At 35.8% G+C, this 26,219-nt stretch overlaps 1 protein-coding gene across 2 annotated transcripts in view; it reads left to right on the top strand.

Annotated features, from left to right (window-relative positions):
• The window catches only part of GRIK2 (glutamate ionotropic receptor kainate type subunit 2), a 409,634-nt gene that overhangs the window by 162,160 nt on the left and 221,255 nt on the right, over nucleotides 1-26,219 (top strand). For both annotated transcript variants that reach the window (XM_040599269.1, XM_040599270.1), the window contains exon 6: nucleotides 40-213. In XM_040599269.1, coding sequence (XP_040455203.1) covers nucleotides 40-213 — 174 coding nt within the window. The remainder of the gene's footprint in view (nucleotides 1-39; nucleotides 214-26,219) is intronic.

The raw sequence follows: 26,219 nt of genomic DNA, 5'->3' as shown, positions 1-26,219 counted from the left end.
GTGTATTAAAGAATTTATATGATGGTCATTTTTTTTCAGGACCTGTTTGCCTTGGATGTAGAACCCTATCGTTATAGTGGTGTTAATATGACAGGATTCAGAATTCTAAACACGGAAAATACCCAGGTGTCATCTATCATTGAAAAGTGGTCTATGGAGCGGTTGCAAGCGCCTCCTAAGCCTGATTCAGGTTTGCTGGATGGATTTATGACGGTATGAATATCAGTGTTTAGTTCCTTTTTTAATATATGCTTGTGAAGTTAAAAAAAAAACTTTTAAAATTTCTATTTCTGTTACTAGACTTTTTCAGGGGTATGAGACCAAATATTATTGTAAACATGAGTCGGAGAGTAATGACGGTGTTTCTGTTAATATTCTGTAGACTGAATACGTAACCATATTAATTTTCTTTCAAAATTACACTTACTGTATTTTTTCAGAAGATAATGCCCCATTGTAAATGTTTAATTCATCTAGTCCATTTCCCTGCTTTGTTGGTGAAAATATTGTATGCGATCATATCAAATTTCCCCAAAATCAAGCTAAATCATAATTTTCTCTTTGTGCTTTGTATCTTATTCATTTAAGATTCATTAATTTATAATGTGTACTATTTCATTTCTACATAATTATTTTCTTTTATATTTTATGAATATTATAAATAACACCTTACTGTCTTTTCCAGTCCTGATGTCTTCACGTAGCTAATTAGTCTGCCTGGTTGTTTTTTTCCTTCCATTGCCACTATTCACTGGCCTCACTTCAGGTCATGAAAATCACAATTACATTCATGCAAATAAAATTTCATTCCTAGGTTTCAGTAAGTTTCAGCTTACCAGTTGGAATTTAATCTAGAATTATAATATTGGAAGGGATTTATTTTAAAACATATCCTACATTAGGACCTCTTTAGTTTTCAAATTTGTTGAAAGATCTAATTTTCTGTTTTGGCCTGGGATGATTTGTAACATCTTTGCTGATAGATTTCTGCTTCTTTTTAGGTATTATTTTCATTAAAACACTTCTCGTGTTTAAATTCTGTAAATTTAAACAATGAATTCTGCCTCTCAAAGATCGGTATTGTAGTTATCTATCAGTTATCTAGACTGTGTTAATTGAGCCACATAACATAGCTAATCTTTTGAATAATTTTTTTTCTACTGATAAGGTTTAAAGGTTTTATAGACATTAGATACTAAATGCCAATATTTTAAAAAGTTAATTTCCTTTTTGTCTTGTTTTTAGAAAACTACCCTTCTTAGAGAAAAATACTCCTTTGTTCTATTTGCCTGTTGTATGTAGTGTCTTGAACATAACTGGAAACATTTTAAATTTAATTTATTTACTAGTTCTGTTGGGCTGCACTTTTAAGATCCTATTATATAGTACTTCAAAAGTTACATTGCTATTTTCTCTAAATGATTTCAAATAAGCTAATGAGCCACCCAAAATTCTAGAAGTATGTCGTGTATGCATCTGGTTTACATATAACTGCTGCTTATTGTAAGTCATTGTTTCATTCTTCCTTGTTTGCATGAATATTTTAATTCTTTGATTTTTACCTTTTTTAATTTAAAATTTGTAGCAGTTAATCTCACCCATTGTAGTTATATATATTATGCATTGACCAAAGATATGATTGATCTCAAAACTTCATATAGTTACCATATGCATTGACCAAAGATATGATTGATCTCAAAACTTCATATAGTTACCAAGATCAGTAGCAATAATTACTTTATAAAAACATAGGACCATGGTAAATAAAACCATAGAATAATAATTATTGGAATAGAGTTCTCTGGGCAAGTTACGTGTTTTTCATCTTTTGTGGTGTTGCAAAGAAAGTGCCATTCTCAGAAAAACTTCCGATGTGCGGCAGAAGCCTGTTATTGCTGGTATATGACTGTGTTAGGCCACACTTTACACCATTACTTTGCTTCAGGATAGAAAAAGAAGTGCGTGAAAAACACACTGATTTCTATTCTGGACACTTAAGAGACCTCTTTGTAAATCTAAGTGGAACCAAGTATTCATATCGACTGTGATGAATATTTTATGGGGATTCTTTATGTTGATTAAGTATCTAAATGTGCTTTGATTACCTGGCTTTTAGATACCTGAGATATACAGATAGAATTTAAAGGATATTTAAAGGCCTAATGATTTTGACAAGTGTTAGGTGCTTACAAAGCTTTTATAATTTGGCCCTCAGATATAGGAAAAATATTCACAGGATGTCAGTTTGGAATCTGTAAAAGAAAGTTATGTCATGATATCATTGCACAAAGTTCTTCCTGTGCTTAGAATAAAATAAGTCAGTTTATTGACTTATTATCAATAAAATTGTTAAGTTTGTAAAATCTGACTTCCATTTCACTGTTGTTCATGTGTATTTAAAGTCAGAAATGCACTCAAGAATTAAAGATTTTACACAAATATTAGTCAGTGTTATGGAATACTCGTTACCGATATGGGCTGAACAGGTAATTTTATTTTCACTGTTTGATAATGAATGCAGCTTATTTAGAAAAATATTTTCAATAAGTCTGCTTAATGGGAGAACATTTAATTCAAGCAACATAGCTAAATGCCATTTAATCAGGTATTAACACCTGAAACTTGAGAATTTGCCAAATAAAAACCTGAAGTTTGTGTATCTCTGAGCATTTAGAGACCTCAATGAAGCCTAGCTGGCTGCAACGGTGTAAAATCCAGGCAGTTATGGATTTCAAAATTTATAAGCTCTGGTGGTGTTTGTATTATGTCCTTCTTCCTCTGACTTTTCCACTATATGTAAATTGACTTAGCCATCATGACAGAGTTAGAACTATCAGTTTAACTCTGACATAGCATTTCCTTATTTATGATTCACAGTCTTAATTCTTGTTTTCTGTAAGTTTGTATAACACTCTAATTAGTATGTAATTTGTCTTACAATTATCTGACCTTTGGTATCCCAATGTGATAAGAAAGTGGGTCTAAAATTTCATCTCATTTCTTTGTAATGTTCCAAGTCAAATTTTCAAGTGTGTGGATCCTGTTGACTTCAATTAGGATAGTTTTTCCTTTGTTTCTAGGCTGCTCTTCAGGACAGCTCTGGAAAGGGTGATGCTTTAGCACATCCAAGAAGATTAGTAATGAAAAACAAATTTTCCATTACATTTTACTCTGCTTTTAGATTTTGTTAAGATTCTTTGTTTTGGCTTTGGAAAAACAAATTTAAACTATTTAATGAATGCTACCATATTTAATCATTCTATTATTATTTAATAAATGTTGACTTATTTGTATGATGAAGAAACTAAATCCATTCTATGATTTAGGAAAGTACAATTTGCTTTGTTCTTTCTGTACCTCCAGAAAATCTGTGGAAATGTTGGAAATAATTTGTGTGTTGTGTCAGACTATATGTGTTTTCTTTACACAGACTTCTTGTGAGAAAAGATTTGCTTGTAAATGATTATAAGAATTGGATATGATTTCTACTAAAGCCTAAATTAATTGGTGACTTTGAAATAAATTTGTGAATATACTTTTAATATGGTACATAGGAGTCCTGAGGAAGTCTCAGTGGTCTACTTTTATTGAAGAGGTTTTTCTATCATGACTCACATACTAATAGATTTCATTTATACTTTTGACGGTTCTTTCATATTTCCTTATTTGTCTGATGATAAAGTGGTGCTTATCCTCATAACATATCAAATAATAACTTAAATGTGTTGTTATTCAACTATATTTGTACCATTTTATATCTGTCACACACTTGTGTAGAAATGCATGTATATCATGGTATAGTTTACTAAGTTAGTTAAAGATTATATTTATTTCTTACATCTGTAGGGCTGGTTTTTTCAAAGTATTCTCAGCAGTATGTTATTTACTTTGACCATTGTTTTTGTATTACCATTCTCTTACTAAAGTGACAGAAAGAAATATATAGTGCTGTTAAAAGTAAAGACCACATGGAACTGGCACATGCCATAACTTGTTTCTGATAATAAAAGTACAGGAATATGTAATCCTGTCAATGATAATTCTGTCACAGGTAATAAGCCGTGCCTTTAGAAAATACCAGAAGAAAAGTCAAAGACCAATCTATTGCAGTCCTCTTTCTTTCTTATTAGTGGAATTAACTGTATCTAACATTTGTCTTTTTCTCATTGTCTCCTTGTTTCTTCTTCTTACCATTGGGTGAAAAAGTTCCAATGAAATAATAAATAATTATTATGCTCCTGTTAAATCCAAAGGTGGGACATTTTCAGATTAGAATAAACAGTCTAATAAATTTTCACTTGACACTACACTTCCTGACTTAATTCAGCAATCCCTAAAAGTGGGTTGTATTTTCCCTTTTCTTACATGTTTCCAAATAAAATCTAAAGTGGCTCTGATCTGTCACAATCTAGGTGGTAAATGTCCATTAATTAATGCATTTCCCTGTTTCTCACCACTCATTTCACATGTTAGCAGTTCAAAATACACATTTATAAACTTAGACTGTGGGCAGGGTTGGTCATTATCTTTTGAACTTGCTCCATCTATCAGAATCTTAAATATACTGATCATTAAGGTAAAAAGCACCAGGTATTGTGTTGGTCAGCTGCCAGACTGGATTACCAGTCATTTATTTATAGCTGAATAATTCTACTAGGGTATTTAGTTGCCTAAAATTCTTTTACAGCTTTATAGAAACTTGTGCATAAAAGTAAAATAAAAGACATCTGCAGAATACTTTTTTCCATGCCCATTCCTGTCCCAGAGACTAGTTAATTATATATCAACAGCATTCAAATCAAAAGAGGTTGAATAGCATCACTGAAAGTTTTGAGATTTGCTCCATGATAAATATTTGAGTTTTATGTCACAAAAATGAATGGGTTTGTTTGTATACAAAATGTATGATAGATTCAGTCAGGCAAACCTGTGGTTCTGTGGAGGCATTCTGCCTTGAAAGTATTTCAACATTGCAGATTGCAATACAAACTGAAGCTAGTCTGAAATAGAGCCTTGTGTTACGATGTTACTAAACAACTTCCAAATAGATTGAGGATCTTTAAATGATTCTCTGATATGTGACATATTCATTATTGTTATTTTTCACTAACTTTGCACTAAAATCTGAAATTTGAACGTGATTGCTACTTAACAACCACTTGAACAAAATGACTTGGCATTAAAAAACCCACTCTTTTTCAACCAGAATAAGATTTCTTCTTGAAAAAAATGATTTATAAAGTAAGTTAAAAAAACCCAGGATGAAATAAAAATATTTAATTAAGTAACTTTAGTTTTTATTTTTTAAAAAGTTTAGATTTGCAAGGGTTCATCTTGATTTAGCCTGGAGCAAAAAGTAGAATTTTGAATTCTGGATTTTCCTGCAAGATGAAAAAACTCCTTAGTTATGACAACTGAATATTTTTGTTAAATTCTAACAATACTGTAATCTGTACTGTATTAACAGAAAGTTATTTTGGAAAGCAGAGGTGTGACATACTAGTTTTAAGATACTTTATTTTGGTATACTTGACTTTTTAGTTTTTGTAAGCAGTAAAAAAAGAGAAAAAAACCAACCAACCACACAAACCCTGACAATAAATATACTACTACTTTTATATATGACAACCATGATTCAGACCAAGCAAAGCAGAGCATGATTAAAGTGTTATGAATTCAGAATTATTTTAAAAACAACTATCAATCTTCCACAGTTTTCTGTGCCTCAAGTCAGAAGTTAGCATGCATAATTAAGATGACCTAACAAGCTCTGCTGCTTCGTTAACGTGAAGTTCTCCTTACTAATTGCTTTTGCCTATCATCAAATTTATCTATTTGCTTTCATCTTACGTAGAAAAGAGTGTACTTTTTTCTATTCTGACTTAATTTTATTCTTCAATGTTCGTTTTAGTAGCTGTATATGGCAGGTGCAGGGAAGCACTGTGGTACTTGAATAGCTATAGCTAAGATCAAAATTAAAGCTTTTTCCTCAGAAAAATCATATTTTGGGTCTGATATGTTTTGTAGGTTGCCTAGCAGAATGGATCATTATTTAGTCATGCACTTTTTATTTTCACTCTTAATTCTCATTAAGTTTTTTACATATTTTTTAAATTTCTTTTCTGGACATAGTGTGGTTTTCAAGCCTAGGAGCTCTCCACCATGAAACATAATATTTTTCAGTATATGAAAACTATTCACAATAATAATTTAGAGTGATGTTAAATACTGAAAGCAAAAAGGCAGAGATTTGTTGCCTACCCAGGATGGGTTTATGGTTTGTTTCTGTGTATGAGATTTTAATCTGATTCAAAAAAACATACATGAGATTTTATGAATAAAGATTTGAAATTTTTAAAAGCTGGTGTATAGACTTCCTTGGATAAGGAGAATAGATATCGAAGGATATTTTCTTTAAATAACTGTAAAAAAGATGCAAAGATCATGAGGAAAAATGCTAATGCCTTCATATGTTGTCTTTAAGTTAAAGAATATACAAATGCATTCACTCCACAGAGCTGTCTAGGAAATTAATTTTGAAACTAAGCATTTTGAGGGATACAGGAAAAAGACTGAAGTTATAATTGCATTGTAATTTGAGAATGAAATGAAAGAATAATGTTGGATTTGTGAATATGTAGATATTTCCCCTAATTAGCTTTCTGTATTTGTACACCCAAAAATTTTGGGGGACATATTTATATATTATACTCTTTGCTCTCTGTTTCCCCTCATTGTAAGAAAACTTCCACTAAGTGACCTCTCAATGTCCAGATCTTATGACTGTCCTGTGAAGTCTAGTTTATCTGAATGTTCACCTTAGCTTTGTGGTAATATTAGTTAAATATTCTCAGAAGTTTTGTTGAATGCAATGGTAAGACAAAGAATTGCTGAAGAAAGGAATGGTTGAAGGGTGAGTATGGATGGACAACAGTGGTGTATTTACCTTTTGTTTAAATCCATGTATTTGAAAAACCCTAAAACCCTGTAATAAATTGGGCCAATGCATGAAGGCCATGCTAAACATCCAGCTGTAATCAGGTGAAAGAGCCCAATAATCACCAGAGTTCTTTGGCTTACTTTTGGTGAAGCTTTTTGAATCATGTTGAACTAATTTGGTTAAGCAATAGAGTTGAAAAGTATACTTCTTTCATTATAGACAAGATTGGGGGAGATTAAGAGGGTAAAGAAGGCAATGAAACCATGGCACTTGTAGCTCATGACCATCTGAAACTTAAAAATCTGGATTTAGAAAAAGGGATTCATTTTTTTTAAATCATGATATAACCATGGCTTAATGACGTTTTTCATCAGAAAGATAAATAACTCCCATGTCAGATAACTGGACATGAATAATACCGAGAGCACTCTTCTACTGCTATGAAAGAGAAGTATATATTTCCCAGGTTCAATACCCTACTCAAACAAACAAATAAACAAACAAAAAGACCCACAAGAATTTGAATCTAGGTGTCTCTGATCCATTTTAATCACAGTTTAGGTAAGCAGCTTGAGTCAAGAAAAAATGTGAAGAAAAAAACAAAGCAGTGATAAAAGAAGAGATTAGATTAGATAACCAAACAATGTTAAAATTAAGCTCTTACTGATTCAAGAAATTAGAGAGATGCAAAACTGGAAATGCATTCTAGTAGCAATACTGGTGTTTTGTCTGTTTAGTTCAGTTTATTTCTTAATCTAATTTTGTTCTTTACCCCGATCTTGTAGTTTCTTGTGCAGTGTTATTTAAAATTCACTGCTTTGATTTACTCCCAAAGGAAACAAAAAAATTATCGTGTCATGCAGCATTTTCTTTCAGCACACTTCTGGAGTTTGACTTACTCTATTCATACTTGGTGTCAGGATTTTCAATGACTGTACAAATTGATACAGATAGTGAAGTTATTACACAATGTAAAAGTCCTGCACTGAGATAGAAAGTTCTAAAATTTAGTTTTGTTTTCCTTTAGGCAAACACTTTCATAGTTACTTGGGAGTAAAAAAAGAATACATTAATTGCAAGTATAGTATTTTTAAGCTTGTTGAGTTAATGCTTTAATAAAATTGAGGTGGTTATCTAGCAGTGTTAACAGAATCTACAGCTGCTTTACTTCCTGCTAATTCCTTAAGGTACACTTTAATTTTTGAAAAATAATAAATTGTTTCATACCTGTTTATTTTCTTGATTTGAAATGGTAATCTCTTTAATTTAGCAATGAAGTTATTTTATAGAAGATAAGACTTGCAATTAGTTGAATAACTCATTATAAATTAGTAATTAGTTCTAACAGTAAAAGGATATGTGTGAAACTGCAATTTCTTATCCTTACCTAACAATATGGAAATAACAGTTATATTTGAGATAGCTAGTTACATAAAAATTTAGTAACTGCTAGCAGGCACTGTGACTGGACAAAAGGATTTGATGAGAAAAAGGTGCTGTGAAGGTTCCTGAGAGTGAAAAGATCCATAAAATAATAATAATAAAAAATCATTATAGAAATACAGCCTCAAATTCTGATTTAGAGCTTCAAAGAGGATAGCTTGTTATGTAGACAGCTTTATAATTATCCCTTTAGCAAAAGGAATTTTCTGGATTTGCTGATGAGATGTGTTTAGTAAAACAGCGTGGCAGCAAATGTGTACTTCAAAGGAAAGACTAAACAATTACTTATTACTGCATTACAAGCTAGGAATCTCCCTTAGGCACAGTTAACTTCATGAGTTTAGGGACTATGCTGGATTTCATGCTGTAAGATGTTTTAGAAATGATATTTCAGCTATTTTGAGAATTAATCGCATTATTAAATATTTGACTCCTATACGTATGTAGTCTTTCTGGGTGTTTTAAGAGACAGGATCTATCAGAAACTTGTGATCCTATCCCAAAGGAAAGATATGCCCAAATCTTGTATAGCATTTAGTAGAAACTGCAGCTTCTCTCCTATGGAAGATTTCATTGAATTGTTCCAGATGTGGTTTGAGCATGTCTGCACATATTTATAAATACAGAAGATTAACATGGATTTATATAATGCTTTCATGTTAGAACCCTCCTGCTGCATCTTTACAAAGTAATAGAGGGAACTCTGTAACAGCAAGTAGGGAAATAGCAGAGCTTGTACAACCTGCAAAATCTCTTATGCAGCCTGGAAGACTAGCTGAAGCATAGGTTGTTTTTTGAAATAGGAACTTAAATGCCTTTACTCAGGAAATATGAAAGTGTCTGCACTGTATGAAACTTTGTCTCAGGACTGTAATCCAGTATACCATAATCTGTAAAAGAAGAGTTTTCTTAGGATATACATTAACAAAATTCAGTTTAATAGTTTATTTATACACTGTATGTATTATAACTTTTCAGAAGTGACCCGAAAGCAAGATTACTTTTCTTGTATTTCTTTGCTATTACGGTTAAACAACGTTGTCTTTAGAAGCAGCATAATCAACTAAAGCTGTTAATCGGCAGATTTATTTGCAGGAATAAAAAACTCTAGCAATCATTATGGCTACAGTTGTAAGATGTGGTATGGTGACAGTGTAGCCATGCTAAATTAAGCAGCAACAGAAATCAATCAATTTGTGGAGAGAAGAGACCATCAATTTAGCCCTTTGTGTGCTCATCATCTTTACAGCGGCACTGCCTGTTAGGGCTGGTATGTACTCAGTTCAACAGTGAGGTTTAAAAGTACATCCTGGGTAAAATCTTGGTCCTTCAGAAATCAGTATATGTGTGGAATTTGGCTAACCTTTAGTTTGCTACATGAACTCAGGCTTAGAGATTATAATGAGACAAACTGAAGAGCTGACTTATTCCCCCTGCCCCGCCCCCCCCCCCCCCCCAATGGAGTATTAAATACTACATACTATAATGGAGTGAAAAAGAGTGTAAATAATATGTAATTATTTGTCTCTGAATATTCAGGTGGTTAATTTGAGCACAGTTTTGCTGAGTTCTAATAGTCTTCATTCATTATATACTTCCAATTTGTGAAAACCAAGAATGTGTTATTTCTTTCTGTTATTAATTAATACCTACTAATTATTAGACCAGTTGACATAGCTGGTAGAAATAAGCAAGCTTCTGGCATACCGCCCTGTCTTCTAAAGACCTGAAGGAGTATATGCTTGAATGTTGTTCCATGTTTTCCATTTCCAGATGCATCCAGACTTGTCTAATGAAAGATATTCTCCCTATAATTTTTTTTTTTTTTTTTTTTTTGTATCTCCTTAAGCTGCAGCATACTATTTCTAATTTTAAACAGCTTCATATATTCCAAGCAGAGTTCACTGGAACCTGCATCCAGATCAAGTATATAGTTATTGTTTAAATTAATTTCCCAAGGGAAACTCCATTTCCTGTCCAGAACATCGTGGATTCAATTTTAGTGCTTTCCAGATGCCACAGGATATTGTGCCTGGCTTCTACCTCCCCCTCCAGAAGACCACAGGTCTCCTATAAGTTGAAAGTCATAACTGCCCACCTTCTGTGGATGTTTCACATATTTTTGAATATTTCAAATGGTGCTATATGTCTGCATTTAGGCAGTTTAATCAAACTTCCAACTAGAATTGTAGCAGTGAATGTATTTTCCACTTAAACAGTCTAGTGGGAATACAGTTGCCACAAGCACACATACAGAGCTATTAAACAGTGCCTAGGAAAATTCAAGCAGCAATCTGAATCTGCATCTGGATACCTTTATGCCAAGCTGGAAACAAAATTAATGTGCTTTCATTATTATATATTTTATTTGTGAACCTGAGGCCTTTGCTGTCCCAAGCCACATTCAGCATAGGAAATAGGTGAAAAAATAACATACTGAATGCACTGAAGAGAATTAAGTATCATGATGCTGTGAAACAGAGATTTCAGATATTAGTTTTTATACTCTTCATACTCCCACTTCCTAAGGCCTGAGTATATGTATAGTATGTTAATAGCAGAGATAAGGCTGTATCCCATTTCAGATAATGAGAGGCTATGAAATGTTCTGGAAATAAATATTAAACTTTTTTAAAAAAATTATTTTGATGCTATAGAAACATTTATTCAAGCCTAGTGGTGAAATGCTACTGGAAAAGTATTATTTTGCAAAGGATATTCTGTGCCTGTAGTTCCTTTCAAGATTGTTTATGAACACAAAATCTCATTTTATCTCTCTTTTTCATGTGTAGCAATGGATGCATTATTCAACCCATCTGTTTATGGAGCTGTTCATTGAGGTCTCCATTCAACAAAATGTTCACTGGGCTTTCTTGCTGAAAAAAGCAATACAAATCTTGTCAGTAGTCCTGTTGAAGTCAACAGGGCTACTTTGACAGTAAACATGAAGCATGTAAGTTGTTTAAATGGGACTTCAGAGGTCACTGGTAAAAACCCAGTAGTTTTATGTAAGTTACTTTGTTACACTCCTTCGCTCTCTTACTTTGAGCAAAGAGAGAATTCCAAGGTATTCCTGAGCACAGGGGGCAATCCGTTTTCAGTCTTTTCATGATAAATGACATAGTTCAGGAAATACCACTTTGCAAATTGTGTATGCCTGATGATATGATTATTCTCGATGTTTACATAAAAGATAGACAATATTAGTTTTAGACTATTTTGGATTTCTTCTATTTTTTTAAAATAGAGGACAGTTATTCAGGTGTAATTCCAAAGTTGGAGTAAGATTGTAGTTAAAATCTGAATAAAAATAATTTTGTATCTGATGGAATATTCTTGCCTGCAGGATTGCTGAAAAGGATTTTTTTTTCATTTATTCATCTTCAAACTGACACCACCACCCCACACCTCCACCCATTTTTCTTTGTTGTTACAGTGCTCATCATTTTTGTCCCTAGTCCCTAGGTGCTTCACACAAGCATGATTCATGTTAGCATGGATGCTGGAAGTAGGGAGTCTTCCTGTGCAGGTAGTTTTGCAGTAATATATATCAAGAATTTAAGCTGGGGAAAATCAAGGTAGCAGCTGGAAGCCTGCTGGCCAGTTATTTTATAAAGTTGCTAGACTAATTTAGAAGGTGATGTCCACAAAATTTCCTGAATGGACTGTCCTAGACTCCCTGGAGAAAACTGACATACCTATAGATACGTTTTGGCCAGTGGTGGATTTCATAGAACTGTAGAACAGTCCAGGTTAGAAGGGGCCTTGAATGATCATATTGTCCAACCTTCACTTGGAAAGGGAGCCAAGATGAAAATGTCTTGCACCCTGTCCAATTGTGTCTTGAAAACCTCCAGTGATGACAACTCCACCATATTCCTGGGGAGGTTGTTCCAGTGATTGTTCTTACTGTAAAAAAAAAATTTATTGAGATGAAACTTCTTCTGTTGTACCTTGTACCCGTTATCCTTTGCCCTCCTAATGTAGCTCCTTATGAAAAGAGAGCCTCCTTCCTGTTCGTAGTACTGGAGTACTGTGATGAAGTTCCCTCTGAGCTTTCTCTTCTCCAGGGAGAAAAGACCTGGCTCCTTCAGTCTTTCCTCAGAGGGCAGATTTTCCAGCCCTTTGATCATCTTTGTGGTGCTTCTTTGGACTCTCCAGTGTGTCTGTGTGTTTTTTGAATTGTGGGGGACTGTAACTGGACAGAGTACTACAGGTGTGGCCTGACAAGTGCTGAGTTGAGTGGGATGATCACATCACTATCTCTGTTAGTAATGCCCCTGTTAGGGATGCAGCCCAGGATCTGATTTTCCTTGGTTATTGCAGCAGCTCACAGCTGGCTCACGTTCAGCTTGCTGTCCACCAGGACCCCCAGCTCCCTTTCAGCAAGGCTGCTCCCCAGCCACGCAGATCCTAGTCTGTACTGGGCTCTTTGGTTACATCATCTTTGCATTTGTCTTTCTAAAACTGCATACAGTTCTTGCTAGCTTATCCAGCTCTTTAAGATGGCTTTATCTTCTGGCATGCCCCCTTACCACCCAGTTTAGTATCATCAGGAAACTTTTTAGCAATGAGCCTGTGTCACCCCTGTGCTTCTGCTTACCGGTCACATGTCTAAAGAACCCTTTCTCATTGTTCCTGACAACTTTGGCCTATTTCAGTTGTAGTTGAGCCCTAACCTTCCTGACTACATCGTTGTGTGCCCTAGCAAGGTTGTTGCAGTCCTCAATGAGTATTTGACTGCCTTTCCATAGCTGGTATGTTTCTTTTTTTTGGTGTGAGGCACACCTGAAGGCTCATTGTTAATCCAGGCTGGTCTTTTCTTCTTTTGCTTTCCTTTTACTTTGTAGGGGATGAACTATTCTTGTGTTTCCAGGAGGTTGTTCTTGGATAACTCCCAGCAAGTTCCTTTGACCTTCATGGATGCTTCCCATGGAATAACTCATAGCTGGGCTCTGAGCATGTTGAAATTGGCACTTATGGAACCTGATGGATGAGTACATGCCAATATGGTGCCAACAAATGTCCACGTACTTGAAGTCACTCACGAGTACCAAGTTCTGTTGGTTCATGGTTGTGTATAGAGGCAGGGGGAATTAATTCAGCAGCATACTTGCATATTTATAAACATTAAAGTCTACTGTCAATACGTGTACCAACACAAGGTATATAAAATAACATAGAAACCAATTTAGTAATGGTACTTTGAAGAACAAAGTGATGTAAGATTTTTGTGTCCTCTGAGTGTTAAGCTTATTTGAGGGTTGGTTTGATGTTGGATTTTTTTGCCATTAATAGAATATACCTCTATGAAGCACAATACAGGAAAACATACCTCTGTGATCTTGACAACTTCTGTGTTCCCTATGAATATTTCTGCTCCATTTCTGCCTCTGAGGATGTTTTTCATTCTTAAATTTTCTTTTTAAAAAAAAATAATATTAAGCACATAGGAGTATCTGCTAGAGTTGGATATGTTTATTTTCAACTTGCAGTTGAATATGGGAATGCAAACACTGACATACCACTTTCTGTTCAAAAAGCACTGTCATGCATGCAAGGTCCTCAGCCTGAAGTTTGTTGCATGATCATGAATTGAAAAACTAAAATCTGTATTCATGGAAGGAGATGTTTCTGTCTTGGATTGAAAGATTTATAGCAACATCTGGGAGCAATTAGAAAGGCTTCTTTGTTCTTTGGCACAGTTAGGTCTTCGTATCTTTGTACAAAGGAAAGATATGCTTAATGATCTCCATTAGTAAATGCTTAATTTGCCACAGTTTTGCAATTAACAAGGAAAATAATAACACAAACTTTTTCTTTAAAATTGAATATTCCTCTACTAATGTTAATACAAGTAGGGTTCTCTATCTTCATTTGCTGGGTTTACTCCTGTGACAGTATTATAGATGAAGAACCTAAATATACAAAGGAAAATAAACATGTTTTATTGAAATTTATGTCAAGTTGCACCAGAGAGTATTGTCTCTGTTTCTTTCAGCATTGACCATGGTTAGGTTTCTTTCATTTTACTGTTCCACATTTGGACTATATATTGACTAAATACTTGTCTTAGATAAAGGTCATTGATTAGGAATAGATGGTAGGAAATTGTTGTTAAACAATTTATAGGGGTTTAGATATGAAGTTCTTGAAAGAAGTTATCTTTAAATGAAAAGTAAATCATAAGGTCTCAAGCTCAGTTGTGTCATCTAAAGTAAACTTTTATTTGGTTTATAAATTGCAACATACAGAGCTTTATATGTAGTTTCACAAGGCTGAAGATAAAGCTCAGGTTTACTTTGGTTATGAACAAATATTTTATTAGTATTCATAAGCATTTATAAGGACATGTCTTTAAATCTATTGAAGTAAAAAGAAATCAATGCTGATTCTGTCTTTTAGACATGGATGTAGAATACTGAATGACGTAGTAGATTTAGCGACTAAATTTGTCTGGAGAAAGAAAGAAAAATATGAGGATTATGTTCTTTTCTGCACCCACATAAACTGTGTGTGTTCATGTAACAAAATCAGCTGTATTAGTTTAAAAATAAAGGTATCTGTCTATTTTATTGAAGTTACTCTGAATTTAATGAGATCAGATTATCATTTAGGGTTCATTCCTAAAAAAAACCACATATGGAATATGCTTAGAAATATACTAATGAAAGATTAAGTGAAACTGTAAAATGTGAAACACTAGAATAAAGTGGATTTATAGTGAAGTTTATCTTGGACATAATTAAAATAAGGAAAAACAAATTGGTAGAAAATCAGTGAGTTTTGTTAGCATTTGCATCTTTGCTAACAGTTCTCTGAGGCAAAGATCACACTCCTTTCAAAAAAACATGAATCAAGAGAGTCATAAGAATGACGCTTGAATAAATGTATTGATGAATGAAAGATCAGACAAGAGAGGGGATTCTAGGAATAAAAATTACAAGCAGATTTCCAAATTTTTATATATGTTAGTGTTTGCTTTATTTTGTGGATAGTAGCATATGTTCCTTTTAATTAGAACAGCCTTGGGAATGAAAAAGTTTAGATGATCTATATGAGGTTTATTTAATGCTGTTGGTTAGAATCCGAATGTCAGGGACCTGTATTGATCTACAAATAAGATCAAGGGGGAAAGACCATCCATAGAGCAATAGGAGGTAAAGCACTATCAGGAGAGAATCTTTACTATCTGAACAGTAGGAATCATAGTTGTTACAGAAAAGTACTGAAGGGCTTTCCTGGAAATATAAACTAGTAACAACTAGCCCACCAGATCTAACACAAAATGTACTCATGATTTGCTCTTAAAGAGTGAGCTGTTCCCTGAGAAGGTGTGTTCCTATGTCTTTATTTTTAGAGATGCGTTCAACTTTGCAGAACTGCTAATGCAGTTTTCTTTCTATTCCATAAGTTGTAATAATTTTGAAATGCAATACCTTATTTTTGAAGCAGTTCACATTATTACAGGTAGGTGATCAAGATTCAGCCAAGTGCAGTTCAATGTAAGGTGTACGGAAAATACTGAAGATGTTTTCGTTTAAGGCTTTGTAATAGTGTGAAAAGTTACTATTACCTTGTTCTGGTTTTGTTTATTTGTTTGTTTGTTTGTTTTTCTTTATTATAAGCATTTTTAAAATTTCTGTGTGTGTGATAGAAGCATCACCGGGAGTAACACATTGCATATCACAGAATGATGTAGTCAGTTAGGCTTCCTTAACATGACTTCAACCTCTTAAAAATGGATTTTTAAGAGTGATATTTAGGTCTGTGGTTCCTCCCCCACACCTTCTGTAAGATGCATTTTGTTTGACTTCAATGGTTGGAAGTAGTAGCACAAAACCCAATAAACAATACAATTACTTTTTTCCTGGAGATAACAGTGGATTGAACAAAATACTTAAGGACTCAAACAGAACATTGAAGCATTTCAAGTGTTACATTTGGAAGCGTGAACAGAACACATACAGTAATTTTGTATAAGAAGGACATTAAAAAAACTGGGGCAAGTTCAGCTGAGGGCTGCCAGGATTGTCAGGGTTGAAGGACTGGAGCACTGAGGCTCAGGGACCTAGCCTGAGGAAAAGAAGGCCTTGTGAGGATCTAACAGCAGTCCCCAACACCTGCAAGAAGGTTATCCAGAAGGCAGAGTCAAGATATTCCCAGCAATGCATGGCATGAGGATAAGAGCAAAGGCATAAACTGAAAGAAGTTTGGACTGTATATAAAAAGAAACTTTTCCACTGTGAGGAAAGTAAAGCAGTGGAACAGATTGCTCAGAGAGGTTGTACAGTCTCCATCCTTGCAGGTTTTCAAGAACTGATAAAGTTCTAAGCAATGTGGTCTGACCTCAGAGATGACATTACTTTGAGCAAGGGGTTTGACTAGGGAAGTCCTGAGGTCTCTTCAACCTGAATTATCTTACGATCTTTAATTTATACACAACAATACTCATGGCTGTCCTCTGAGAAATTAATTTCCAGTAGCTGTGTAGGGCATTATTTGATCTGAGGGAACCTCTCCAAAAGCAACAGTGGTTAGAGCCATGAAATTGAAAGCTGTACTCATGTTCATGAAGAAGAATTATAGCTTAATCACACAGACATCATATATATAGTTGGTAAACCAGAGTACCCCTTCTTCCTTTTTTTCCTAGAAGTTTCCTTTCTATTTTGAGAGAAGCATCTGCTTTACTTCCCATTTTGCTTGAATTTTAATTCTAATGGGCATGAGAATTTTTCAGATTACAACAAAACTTCATTAAATATAGTGTGGTCTCAAACAGAATTTTACAAGCTTCCACAACCACAGAAGATGTGTTAGAATAAAACAATTGTATTATTATCAGACTAGTGTTAATATCAAAATGATTAGTGAATTCATTCAGTAAAAGGAATTATACACTGATAGTTGCATTTCTCCTGGAAGACACTAAAATGTGCTTTTGTTGGATGTTTATAAGAAGACATGTTGATTAACTTTGTAAGACAGTTGAAGTTGCTGATCATTGCAGCTGTCCAACCAAACAGACAGTTATGCCCCAAACAAATAAACTTTAAAAGTACTGAGAATTTAAAAGGTTCCAATATTTGAAATAATGAGCACACCATAAAAAGAAACGATGAGAAACCTAATAATTCCATGTTCTGTTCAGAGTTTGGCTGGTTTGCTGTGTGAAAATTAAGAATGATAAACTGAACTATTCTACACTGTACACTCATAGGCATAGTAATTAAATTGCCTGTCTTTTCTGTGCAGCTGTTGAACAGGTAACCTTGCAGAAAGCTTGGTGGCAAACCATGTAGAGCCATTCCAGGAATGGCTAGTGGTCTGCTAAATCATCCAGCAGTGGCTTGGCATACTCAGACATATTTTTTCATGTTGGTAGCCATGTCTTAGGCTTCATTTGTTTCTGTTTGCAGATAAACTGCCCAGAGAACAAGTTTAATATCCTTTGCCTGTGCTTCAGAGTGAAGTGTACATACATACCTCCTAATGAAGAAGATGCCTAAACAGTATGTGTGGAATTCACCTCTCCTAACTTAATCTGTGTAAAATTCAGATGACTAGTAATAGCCTGTATTTCCTTTGAATTCAGTAGAGAAAGAGTACAGAAATTTGTCCGAAAAAAGCTACATAGATTGTATTACTGAAGAGGTGTCTATAGAGAGCCTGGAGTGTTGGTTGGCCAATTCTAAATGGCTGAACTTAGGTAAAATGATTCCTTTCTTGTGTATGTGGGTTTTGCACATATGGAACCTTCCACAGTTTTTCTTTTATTTTTCTTTGACTTGATCATGTGTTTACAGTTCTAAACTGCCTTGCCTGTAGCTCTAAGGAGATATGTATTCTTTAATATGGACTATATTACTTTGGTGCCCTATCATGATATGATATCATGATTGATAAACTAACCAAAAATGCACTAACAATACAGTAGAAGTTGTCAATAAATAAGATTGCTTGGTTTGTGTTGCCCTAAAACACAAGGATATTATTACTTTCAAGGCTGTTCCCAGAATGTGAATTTTTTCCTCGTTTTTTCCAACAATGTGTTCTGTTCCAATTGTTGTAGACTCTAGAAGATTTTACCACCTGAAGGAACTTCTTAACAGTTAATCTGGTTGAATAGGACTTAGGTGGCAAAGTTAATAACCATATCAGAAACTATAGCACTCTGCTTTCTTCCTGATAACATTTAGTGAAGACATTCACTCCTTATCTTTCCAAACCAATGCATATTTTGTAGAGACCCGATGAAATTATCTCCTCTCATGTTCCACTCTGTAAACCCAAACATGTTAGTTCTTGCCAGAGATGGAGAGAGGGAGGGTGGAGTTTTAAATTCTTTAAATATATGTAGCAGTTCTGATGTCAGAAAAGTAGACAAAATTCCAGGTCTTTTCTTTTGATAAGTTGCTAATTGTTTAAAGTTGTGAAAATGTTTATGAGGTTCCATATCATTTTCAAGTTAGACAGAGGCTGCACTGCAGAAGCTAGTAAACCAAATCTCCACAGGCCAATTTATTGTCATGCTAGTCTTTTAAAACATCTTCTCATTATCTGGAAAACAGCAAGGATCCAAGGATTGTTAGGAAAAAACCCCAAAAGGGAACAACATATACATTTCAGTACTAGCCCAACAATTCATGTGATCTAGAGGTCTCTAACTAGTAAGATAATATTATTTATGTATGTTTATGGTTTACTCCAGCGTTGCAGTGCCCTGTGGGAAAATGAACTAGGGGAGAAAATTTTTTTTCTGAGTAGAAGCCATCAAGTAGGCCAAGATTAGATAATGAGGCCTTCAACAGCCAGTAATGGAATAACATTAAGTCTTTTGAGTTCACTAGGCAGTTGGATGTGCTAATGGAGGAACCATGCTGGGAAAGCATATATTTTAGTCAGATTTTCTTAAGAGGGGGTGATTGCACATTATGATATGAATAGCTATGCTAAATGCATGGAATTTTTCTGCCAGGAAATTAAGGCCCCCTCTACCAGATAATGGCTCACTGGAGGAATGTAATAGTGGTGAAGTAAAATCTGAAAACAGATGATTTCCTATTTAATAGTCCATTGACTTTCCTCCTAAAGCCATTTTTTCTACCATGATGGCTTTGGTCTTTATTTTTGTTTAGTAATCAAGTTCAAGCTGTTCTGAAAGGATTTCAGAAGGTACTTCTTTTTTGTTAGAAAAAGGTTTAATTCATTAAAGTATTATGTTTTTCAGGTCAGGTGTAGTTACTGATTTCAGTTGCATTTTCACTAGTGTGCCTGAATAGATACTGCATAATACATGAAATTGTTTTATTCAGTTTTGCCATCCATAAATGCCACCCTGTCTTCAGTATGTTTCAATATCTTCTGGTATCCATTCATGTCTCCATACATTTAATATTTTCTGGATAGTTCTAGTATATATTCTGCTATAGAGGTTTTCATAAATTTTTTTTGTGTTTAATTATTAAGCTTTTAGAAGGAGAAATGCATTACCGTTGTTTCTGACTCCTGGTTATTTGTGTTTATAGTGTACTGTGAGCAGATGTGTTATTTCCAAAAATGAAACAAACAAAACAGATTAGGAGGTTTTTCTTTGTAGTGCTAACTGTCCTCACTCTTCTGCTGATATTTCTGACTAGACAAACATCTTTCCTATTTTACTCTCAAGTAAAGCCCTACTTTTCTAGGAACTGCTATTCTGCAAAAAATTTCCATTCTATCATTCAGTAAAAGATGCTTGGAGTAAGAGACATAAATAATCTGCATGTATCAAACAGTATAAAAAGGTAGATGTCCAGAATGACTGGGGTAGAATGCTTCTATCCGTTGTACACCACGCTAAACATGCTGCCCTCATTTCTTTGAAAACATACCCATGAATCATTAACTGAAATTTCACTGTAAAATCAGAATGATTTTCCTTGATTTACAGTGTAGGGAAAATTATGATTAAGCAACTGTAGTTTTGAGAAATATGTATAGCAGGGGAGGCCTTGTATCTAGAGCAACATAAAAAATAAATAATGAGAGTTTAATAAACATAAATCTATAGAATCACAGAATCACCAAATGGTTTGGGTTGGAAGGGATCCTCAAAAGTACTCTAGTCCAACCTTACTGCCACAGTCAGAGACATCTTTCACTAGATCAGGTTGTTCAAAGCACTGTCCAACCTGACCTTGGACACTTCCAATGATAGGGCATCCAGAACTTCCTGGGGAAATGAATTCCAGTGTCTCACCAGCCTCATCATAAAGAATTACTTCCTTATATACAGTCTAAATTATTCAGTTGTCTTAAAATCTGTTGTAAGAAACTTCATTTCTAAAAATTAAACATTCACAGGTATACTGAATTTTAAAGTCTAATAGTAATTTACTATTACTAAAGTAAATACTTGAGTGGGAAGGGTTGTAAAGTACAAAGTACTTTCAGAAATGCGAGATGTGTACCCCTTTGTGCTCCATGCAGTTTCAATTCTGGTACCTGGGTGTGTCTAATACCTTTCCTTCTGGTGACTGCAGAACTGTAAACTGGACCAATGAGAGCAAGAAGTAGTAGTTGTGCAGCTCCTTTTTTGACAGTGAATTCTCACTAGAGCAAAATAACTGCAGTGCATAGGATTTACTTTACACAACAAGAGAAAATATAATCTGCATGAGTTTCTTATGATTTTCAGTGCTTTATTTGAGATGCTTCTCTATCTTGAGCTTCTAAACCCACTAGAATTATTATCTCCTTTGATACCTCTATTATTTTCTCCTACCCCCCTCTCTCTCATATATTTCTCATGCTAATATTTAATTTTAGTTTTAGGCTACACCTACTTTAAAAAATGAAATTTGAATACTTGGAGTAGGTTTTTTGAGCACTATCATATGTGCAAAGCTAGTAATATCTGGCTTTTTGATGGTGTTTATTCAATGATTTCTTGTAGCACTAAAGGTAATAGAGGTGAACTGTTTTCATAAAGCAAAATATTCAGTGATGCCAAAACAGCACAGAGTAACTGCTCAGAGATTAATTTTGTCTTTAAGCAGCAAAGGTATTTATTTTGTGCAACGTTGGGGAGCTAGCCAGTTTGCACCAGACAAACTAGCTCAGAAGTTTTCAGTGAAAAATTAGGTGTTTTGTACAATTTTTGTGAGAGGTTACACAACATCTTTACATACATACTCATTTGATTTTGACACCTAATCCTTCCATTCACAATAGGTGGGATCTAGGTGGAGTAGACCTTTCAATTTTCTTTGTTCAGCGATTTCCTGACTTGATGGTCTCCTTATCTCCTTTCTCAACACAAACAGAGCATCACCCAGAGCATTGTACCAAACTCATCCTGACTAATCTTTTTATTTTAAGACCTCGTTCTGTTTCATCAGTAGGCAGTAGATTTCTTACTAGAAGTAAATCTTCAGGTACATTACTGCTGGTTTTATGACCATCGTCTTAGGTTTTGGTTGTTGTGAAAACTAGTGATTTTACTTTTTTTACACATTAGTGTGGATCCAGGATGTAGAAATGAGTTGTGCTTTCACAGTGGCTTGATGAAACTTATAAAAAATTCCCAAACAAAGAATTAATTAGAGTGAATTTACTATTTTATTTACATTTTTTGAAAAATTTATCTTTCTTTTGTTTGGATTAGTGATTTGGTTTCTTTTAGGCGTTATGATTGTTTTGTTTTTTTATGTTAATATGATGATGCTCATGAAACTGCTCTGTTCTCTTTTCTACATATTGGTATTTCAGAAAATGCCTAGAATAATGGTGGATTTAAGTTCTAAGCATTCACTCAGTATTGCATTGCATGAAATTAGCTTCATACACTTAAGTGAAGGAATTAAAGATAAAGCATTCTGATACAGTACGTATACTACTCCTCCCTGGAGATTTGAGTTTCACCATGTTTTTGAATTTAAATGCCTACATTACTACTAATTGCTTTGATTTTTTTTCACATTCCTGTTCTTTATAAACAAGAAGGAATTGTTAAAAAAGGCAGATGTTTCTCTTGAGATAAAGAGAAGATAAAGAAATAAACAAGACTGAGAGTGAACTTTACACTCTGCTGGTAGATTGGCAGCTAGGAATGACAGAATTCTGTTCTAGGCATTTCCTGTAGTGTGTTGCCTATTAACAGTATTGCTTTGACTGCCACAGTAAATATCCCTATAGATGTTAACAGATCACCAGAGATGATCTGAGTTTTCACCAGGATGACCAGTCACTGAAATAGATTTCTAATGCCTCAGTGACTCCCTTTCAGCTGAGTGAGCAAAAATTCTCACAGGAAATCCATATTTAGGTATTAATAGTAATAATAGTAGGAATAAAGCTCCAAACTTTTTCACCTCAAAGAAGCCTGAGAAAGATCTTTTGTAAATGAAGCATTTAAATTCATTCCCATTGAGGAATTTTCTTCTACCTGGGAATATTTTAGGTAAAATAAAAACACGCAGTTCTAAAAGTACTTGGAAAAACATGGAAGTGAAATCATCTTGGGGAAGAAGGTGCTTTCTGTAATTAAATTACTAACATGAAAAAATCCCTATAAACTTGTCCATCCTGAAACTGAAAACACAGCATATTGTTTATAAAAGTTTATTATACTGAAAGGAATTTCCGATTTATGAGTCTGTTGAGCTTACATAATTCTTGGTGGAAGTTCAGACAGAGAATTGTCTATAGTAGTAAAAACATTGACTAGTGTGTGTTTGTCTCTATATATATTCACAGCTTGGATTCTGCATGAACTGAAATTTCTTTGCCCTATAGGAAGTTTTAGATTTTATAGAATCATAGAATTGTTTAGGTTGGAAAAGACCTTTAAGATCATTGAATCCAGATGACTCAACCACTTCCCTGGACAGCCTGTTCCAATGCTTGACTGCCCTTTCAGGGAAGAATTTTTTCCTAACATCCAATCTAAACCTCCCCTGGCACAACCTGAGGCTGTTTCCACTCATCTTGACTTGCTACTTGGGAGAAGACACTGATACTACCTTACTACAACCTCGTTTCAGGTAGTTGTAGAGAGTGATAACGTCTCTCCTGAGCCTCCTTTTGTGAAGGCTAAACAAACCCAGTTCCATCAGCTGATCCTCATAAATTCTGTGCTGTAGACCCTTTGCCAGCTTCACTGACCTGCTTTGGACAGGCTCCAGCACCTCCGTGGCTTTTTTGTAGTGAGGGGCCCAAAACTGAACACAGGATTCAATGTGCAGCCTCACCAGTGGTGAGTACAGGAGGATGATCACTTCCCTAGCCCTGCTGGCCACAATATTTTGGATACAAGCTATTGGTCTTCTTGGCCCACCTGGGCACACTGCTGGCTCATATTCAGCTAGCTATCAACAAACACACCAGGGCCTTTTCCACCAGGCTGCTGTCCAGCCACTGTTCCTCAAACCTGTAGCATAGCATGGGGTTGTGACCAAAGTGCAGGTCCTGGCACTGCTCCTTGTTGAACCTCATAAAACTGGCCTTGGCCCATTGATCCAGACTGTCCAGATCCCTCTGCAGTCCCTTTCTATCCTCAAGCAGATCAGTACTCCTGCCCAACTTGGTGTGGTCTGCAAACTTACTGAGGGTGCACTCAACCCCCTTGTCCAGGCTGTCGATAAAGGTATTAAACAGAACTGGCTCCAACATGGAAAACTGGAGAACACTGCTTGTGATTGATCACCAGCTGGATGCAACTCCATTTACTACGACTCTTTGGGCTCGGCCATCCAACCTTATGAACAACCTTGTGAACAGCACACCCATCCAAACCAAGAGCAGCCAGTTACTCTAGGAGAAGGCTGTAGGAAATGAAGTCAAAGGCTTTGCTAATGTCCAGGTAGGCAACATTCACAGCCTTTTCCTCATCCACTGGGCATGTCACCTTGTCATAGAAGGAGATCAGGTTAATTGAGCAGGACCTGCCTTTCATAAACCCATGCTGGCTGGGCCTCATCACCTGGTTGTCCACATGATGGCACTGAGGATGACCTGCTCCATAACCTTCCCAGCACCGTGGCCAGGCTGACAGCCCTGTACTTCCCTAGATCCTCCTTCTGGCTCTTGTAGATGGGCATCACATTTCCTAACTTCCACTCAACTTGGACCTCCCCAGTTAGCCAGGACTGCTGATAAATGGAGAGTGGCTTGGTGAGCTCCTCTACCAGCTCCCTCAGTACCCTTAGGTGGATCCCATCCAGCCCTATAGGCTTATGTGTGTCTGAGTGGTTTAGCAGATCACTGACCATTTCCCCTTGGATTATGGGGGCTTCATTCTGCTCCCCATTCCTGTCTTCCAGCTCAGGGGGCTGGGTACCCAGAGAACAACTGGTCTTACTATGAAAGACTCAGGCAAAGAAGGCATTCAGTACCTCAGCCTTTCCCTCATCATTTGCCACTGTGTCTTCCCCCGCATCCAGTAGGGAATGGAGATTCTCCTTAGCTCCACTTTTGTTGCTAATGTATTTATAGAAACATTTTTATTGTCTTTCACAGCAGTAGCCAGATTAAGTTTTAGCTGGCTTCTGGCCCTTCTAATTTTGTCCCTGCAAAACCTCACGACATCCTTGTAGTCCTCCTGAGTTGCCTGCCCCTTATTCCAAAGGTCATAAACACTTTTTTCCCCCTGAATTCCAGCCAAAGCTCTCTGTTCAGCTAGGCTGGTGTTCTTTGCGGGCTTGTCTTTTAGCACACAGGGATGTACTTCTCCTGCACATTTAAGATTTCCTTCTTCTTGAATGTCCAGCCTTCCTGGGACTGCTTTGCCCTTCAGCACTGCCTCCCAAGGGACTCTATCAACTAGTCTCCTATACAGACCAAAGTCTGCCCTCCGGAAGTCCAAGATAGCAGTTCTGCTGATCCCACTTCTTACTTCTCCAAGAATTAGAATCTGTTTTGTTTCATGATCCCTATACCCGAGAGGGCCTTCTACCATCCCATCATGCATAAGTTCTTCTCTGTTTGCAAACAACAGGTCCGGTGGGGTGCCTTCATTAGCTGGCTCCCTCACCAGCTGTGTCAGAAGTTATCTTCCACACACTGCAGGAACTTCCTAGTCTGTTTCCTCTCTGCTGTATTTTAATTCCAGAAAACATCTGGTAAGTTGAAGTCCCTCATGAGAACCAGGGCTAGCAATTGTGAGACTTCTCCCAGGTGCTTATAGAATTTTCATCTGTCCTCTTCATCCTGGTTGGGTGGTCTGTAACAGACTCTCACCATATCTGCCTTGCTGGCCTTCCTCCTGATTCTTGTCCATAAATACTCAACCCTATCATCACCATTGTTAAGGTCTAGACAATGAAAACACTGCCTAACACATGGGGCTACCCTACTAACTCTTATTCCTTGCCTGTGGCTTCTGAAGAATTTATAGCCATCTATTGCAGCACTCAGTTGTGCAAGTCATCCCTCCATGTTTCTGTGATGGCAACTATGTCATAGTTTTCCTGCTGCTCGATGGCTTCCGGCTCCTCCCATTTGTTGTCCATGCTGGGTGCATTGGTGTAGATGCACTTCAGTTGGGCTATTGATCCTGCCACCTTTTTGAGGGTAGAAGCCCTATTTCCTATGTGTCCATTCTCAGGTGCTTCCATGGTTTCTAACACATCAATAACGCTTGTGTCCTTGCTGTTGCATGGATGTCCATCCCCTGCTTCCACTGAGATGCAGACTGAAAGACCTCACTAGCACAGCGTCCCTCAAACTCCAGCGAGCCTGGTTTTATCCCTTCCCCTCTTCAAATCTAGTGTAAAGCTCTTTCAGTAAGCCTTGTTAACTCCTGTGCAAACATCTTTTCCCCTCTTCGAGGCAGGTGTACCCTGTCTGTTGC

The sequence above is a fragment of the Falco naumanni genome, chromosome 6 (assembly GCF_017639655.2).
Source record: "Falco naumanni isolate bFalNau1 chromosome 6, bFalNau1.pat, whole genome shotgun sequence".
NCBI lineage: Eukaryota > Metazoa > Chordata > Aves > Falconiformes > Falconidae > Falco > Falco naumanni.
This window is presented reverse-complemented; position numbering and strand designations above follow the sequence as displayed.